This window comes from Nicotiana attenuata, chromosome 7, assembly GCF_001879085.1.
Source record: "Nicotiana attenuata strain UT chromosome 7, NIATTr2, whole genome shotgun sequence".
Classification (NCBI taxonomy): Eukaryota; Viridiplantae; Streptophyta; class Magnoliopsida; order Solanales; family Solanaceae; genus Nicotiana; species Nicotiana attenuata.
The window spans coordinates 46,866,869-46,871,228 of record NC_031995.1 but is presented as its reverse complement, the minus strand read 5'-3'; the positions used below and the strand labels follow the sequence as shown (position 1 = coordinate 46,871,228).

The 4,360-nt window shown below is 45.1% G+C and overlaps 1 protein-coding gene across 1 annotated transcript; it reads right to left on the bottom strand.

The window, feature by feature from the left end:
• On the bottom strand, positions 565-3,150 carry LOC109230022. The gene is made up of 5 exons (XM_019395562.1): positions 2,436-3,150; positions 2,140-2,336; positions 1,796-2,029; positions 1,060-1,601; positions 565-991 (listed from the first exon to the last, which is right to left on the bottom strand). Exons 1-5 carry the CDS (start codon positions 3,148-3,150, stop codon positions 565-567), a joined length of 2,115 nt encoding a protein of 704 aa, XP_019251107.1.

The window sequence follows — 4,360 nt, the reverse complement described above, 5'->3', positions numbered from 1 at the left end:
GATCGATGCGTTTGATAAGCAGGGTTGAGGATATGGGGTTCCTTCCTCACATTGGTCCGCGACCAGGATCTCAAAAGCTTGATAGACTATGTGCTCACTACCCTCCCTAGCCTCCAAACATGGGACTGACGGGTTCCTGTAGATTTATTGCTCATCTTCTCCGTGGACCACAATTTCTTGGTTTTCATGTTCAAACTTAACCATTTGGTGGAGAGTAGAAGGTACGACTCCTGCAACATGGATCCAGGGTCTTCCTAGGAGAAAGTTGTAGGAGGTGTCCATGTCCAAAACCTAAAATGTTACTTCAAAATCCACAGGGCCAATGGTTAGGACCAAATCAATCTTCCCTATTGTATCCCTCTTGATGCCGTCGAAATCACGTATGCAAACATTGTTGGGTCTAATCCTTTCAGTCCCAATTTCCATCCTCTGTAAGGTTGAGAGAGGGCAGATGTCAACCTCAGATCCGCCGTCCAACATAACTCTTTTCACATAGTATCCTTCACACTTAATGGTCAAATGAAGAGCTTTATTTTGGGCAGCCCCTTCTGGAGGCAAGTCATTTCAACTGAATGAGATCCGGTTGACTTCAAAAAATTGTTCCGCCATTCTTTCCAATTGTTCAACAGTGGTTTCGACTGGAACATATGCCTCATTAAGCGTCTTTAACAGCACTTTCTGATGCTTCGAGCTTATCATCAGGGACAAAAGTGAGACCTGAGAGGGGGACTTCCTGAGTTGATCAATTACAACGTAGTCTGAGGTTTTCATCTTTCGGAAGAATTCCTCTGCTTCTTCAGCACTGACCGACTTTTTAAGAGGAAAACACTTCTGCTTTGTCTTGTTCAATTCTTCTAAGTTGAGGTACTTCCCAGACGGGTACGTTTCATTTACTCCCCCCATGATTTCTTTTCCTTTGTACGTCACCACTGCTTTATTGTAGTTCCAAGGGATGGCAGTGGGGTCTTTCATGGGATTCTGTGGTGCGTGGCTGATAACCACGGGCTCAGTCAGCCTGGGTGAAATTATCCCGCGCCACATGTTCCCTTTGGTACGTACATCTTTGGTACCTTCAACGTAACCTTGTTTTGCTCAAACCTTTTGGGAGGACTTAACACGAACTGTTCCTTTCTGGGGGCCCTGGGTACATAGAGAACGGCATTTTTAGGAGGTGCTGCCCCTATCATGGTTTCCATAGCCTTTTCTGTGCTTTGGGGAGTGGATTTGATCTTTTTCTCATTCTTGGCTTGCTTTGCTACCGCTTTGGGTTTCTTTTCTACGTCGGCGATAGCAATGATAGCCTTCAAAGCTGGGTCAAATTCTTTGTCCTCACAGATCATCCCAATGACTAGCCCGTTGTTGTGAGTCGGCAATGGGTTATTAGTTACATTGGGGACTTCTTCATCCCTCAAAACTACCCGCTTCTGTTCTATCAGATTTTCAACCGCTCTCTTAAAAGTCCAACAATCTTCAGTGTCGTGCCCTTCCGCCACTGAGTGATAAGCACATCTGGTACAGGCCGGTAGGACGGTGACTCTAGGTCTTTCCTGTTTGGAGGTACGGGCTGTAACAGGCCCGTTTGGACCAACTTTGGGAAGAGACTGGAATATGATTCACCGATGGGTGTGAAGTTAGTTTTTCTGGGTGGCTCACGGGGACGGGCGTTATATGGATAACTATTTTGTGGCGGACGTGGATTATACGGGGCTTGGTGAGAAGGGTTGTTTCTTTGCGGTGGAGCTCGGTTCTGATTGTAATGTTGTTGTGGCCAAGTGTATGGCTAGGCGTTCATTACTGCATAAGGATGAGGAGTCATGGCATATGCCGCATCTTGGTGAGGATAGTAATGTTGCGAGGTGCTGGAAGGGGAACCAAAGTAACCTCGGGATTGATGAGGATTTCTCAAACTTAAAGCCATCATTGCTCCCTCTTCTTTCTTTTTCCGGTTTAGCACACCCCCTGACCCGCTCTGATTGCTTGAGAAGTGGCTCTTATAGCTGATTGGCTCATGATAAGACCCGTTTTCAAACTATTTTCCACCATTTCTCCAATCTTTATGGCTTCTGCAAACGGCTTGCCCATGGCAGACATAATGTTTTGAAAAAAATCGGCCTCTTGGGTTTGTAAGAAGACACTGACCATCTCGGCCTCATCCATTGGGGGTTTTACCCTGGCCACTTGTTCACACCATTTGATAGCGTATTCTCGGAAGCTTTCTGAAGATTTCTTTTTGAGATTGGACAAAGAGTTTCTGTCTGGAGCTAGGTCCACATTATACTGGAACTGTCTGACAAAGTCTCGGGCCAAGTCATCCCATATGCGCCAGTGGGAGATGTCTTGGTCCATATACCATTCTGATGCAATCCCAATTAAACTCTCCCCGAAGTAAGCCATCAATAGTTCTTCCTTTCCGCCCGCTCCTCTTAACTGATTACAGTATTTTTTCAAATGGGCAATCGGGTGTCCATGCCCGTCATACTTTTCGATTTTTGGCATCTTAAAGCCGACGGGCAGATGAACATGAGGAAACATGCACAGGTCGGCATAGGAAACACTCTTCTGGCTACTCAAGCCTTGCATGTTCTTGAGACTTTGTTCGATGCTGTTCATTTTCCGAGTTATCTCTTCTTGCTCGGGGTTCTTCACAGTTCTCTGTTGTTCCAGGGTAGACTCATACCGAGGGTGCTGAGGGTAGGAGTTTGGGGTGACATGAGCCGTGTCCAGTTGAAATTGTGGCACTTGGAATGTAAAGGCTGACGGCTCGAAACCTGGCCTGGGCACTGTTGGCTGTGCTGTAGTAGAGGTTGGTGGTGCGGTGAACATTGTAGAAGATACTCCCGAAAATAGTGCCTGGGGGCGAACCTCAGAAGGCGTGCCGGTGAGATGACTTGATATAGTGGGGTATCCGAACGGGGTGAACGGGTTGGTTATAGGGACGTTGGAGGTTCCACTTGTCTTGGGAATCAGTTCGGGAAATCCAGGGATTGCACTGGGCGGTTCTCTGCCGTTAGACCAAGCGTCCCACATCTCCAACATGCGGAGACGCAATATTCTATTTTCTTCAGCAGTTGCTGGCTCTAATGTCGGGATAACCGATGCCGGGCTGTCCTCTAAGGGGTTAATGATTGGTAGATGACTCTCTGATGCCATTTCAACACTCCCTTTGGATCTCGTGAAGTAAGGGTGTGAAGACAGGTTAACACAAAACCAACCACCTAAAAACAGAACCTGTTCTCAAACAGCATACACAACAAACCGGTTAGTTTGAGACATTTAACACATAGGGGATCACACGTTGGGCAATGCAATGCACCTAAGCAGTTAATTATTTTTCTACATGTTTTTGCAACGGCTGCGTGTCTCTTCCCGACTTTTCTTCCAAATCCAGAATCTTTTCTTTCTTTGAGCTCTTTTATTTTTCTCTCTCTTTTTTTTTTCGAGTTGTCTATATCTATGATCGAATTCGATGGGGATTGCCTACGTATCATGACGCCGCATGAATCAGATCATTACGTAGTTCAGGAGATAAATGCAAAATAAAAGAAAGAAAAATTTTGGGTTTTCAAATTTTCATTAAATAAAACTTCTGGTTTTCCTCTATTACAACGACTCCGCCATACAGACTTATAAAAACCAAAACAAACTCAAAGTAGACTAACAAACTCTAAAAAAAATTGAAATACAGACTGGAAAAGAAAATCAGGAATACATAAGTGCCTCCAATACTACTCCAGGGCCCGCAGGACATCAGTCGGTCTCAACGCGGGCCTACGTGCAATATCTTCTTGCAGGCAATCGAGGTCGTCCATTATCTAGCGGACAAAAGTCATCACAACAGCGAAGAACATGGATCTAGTCATATCCTCGCACTCATGGCATTTCGTGACGATGTAATCAGCTATTCCTTTAATCCTTTCTCTAATGATTCCCTTCTCTTGGAGTAGGCGTCTAATTTGTTGAGACCTAGCCTCCAGAACTTGGGTGTCCGTATGGTTTTGCTCTTGCAACTGTTGCATGTCCTCTTCCAGTCGAGACATCAATGCATAACAATGCTCTCTTTCTGCTTTGAAGTTCTTTGTTTGTTGAGCCATTTCGTTCTCAAGAGTAGTTAGCTTTTTCTTTAAACCTGCGACTTCTTTGTCATATTTTTCTTTTATCTTCTGAACAAACCTCGCCCGTTCTTCTGCATTCTTCGCCCGGGCTTTTGCCAATTCATCTTTGGCTTTTTCCAAATCGGCCCCATAATCACACACTTTTCGCCTAAGACTGTTTATGAGTTTTTCATCTGTTCTGCTTCTTCCCGGGTTTTCAACAACTATCTTCATCCTTTGAATTTGGGCTCGGAGGGCTTTATTTTCTC

What these genes read in the sequence shown, in the direction of transcription:
- LOC109230022 (XM_019395562.1), bottom strand. Translation starts at nt 3,150, where the DNA reads ATGGCATCAGAGAGTCATCTACCAATCATTAACCCCTTAGAGGACAGC. An exon ending in TGCCCATTTGAAAAAATACT is followed by an intron (nt 2,337 to 2,435) that starts GTAATCAGTTAA and finishes ATATGGACCAAG; the next exon opens with ACATCTCCCACTGGCGCATA. An exon ending in ACGTTGAAGGTACCAAAGAT is followed by an intron (nt 992 to 1,059) that starts GTACGTACCAAA and finishes CGTGGTTATCAG; the next exon opens with CCACGCACCACAGAATCCCA.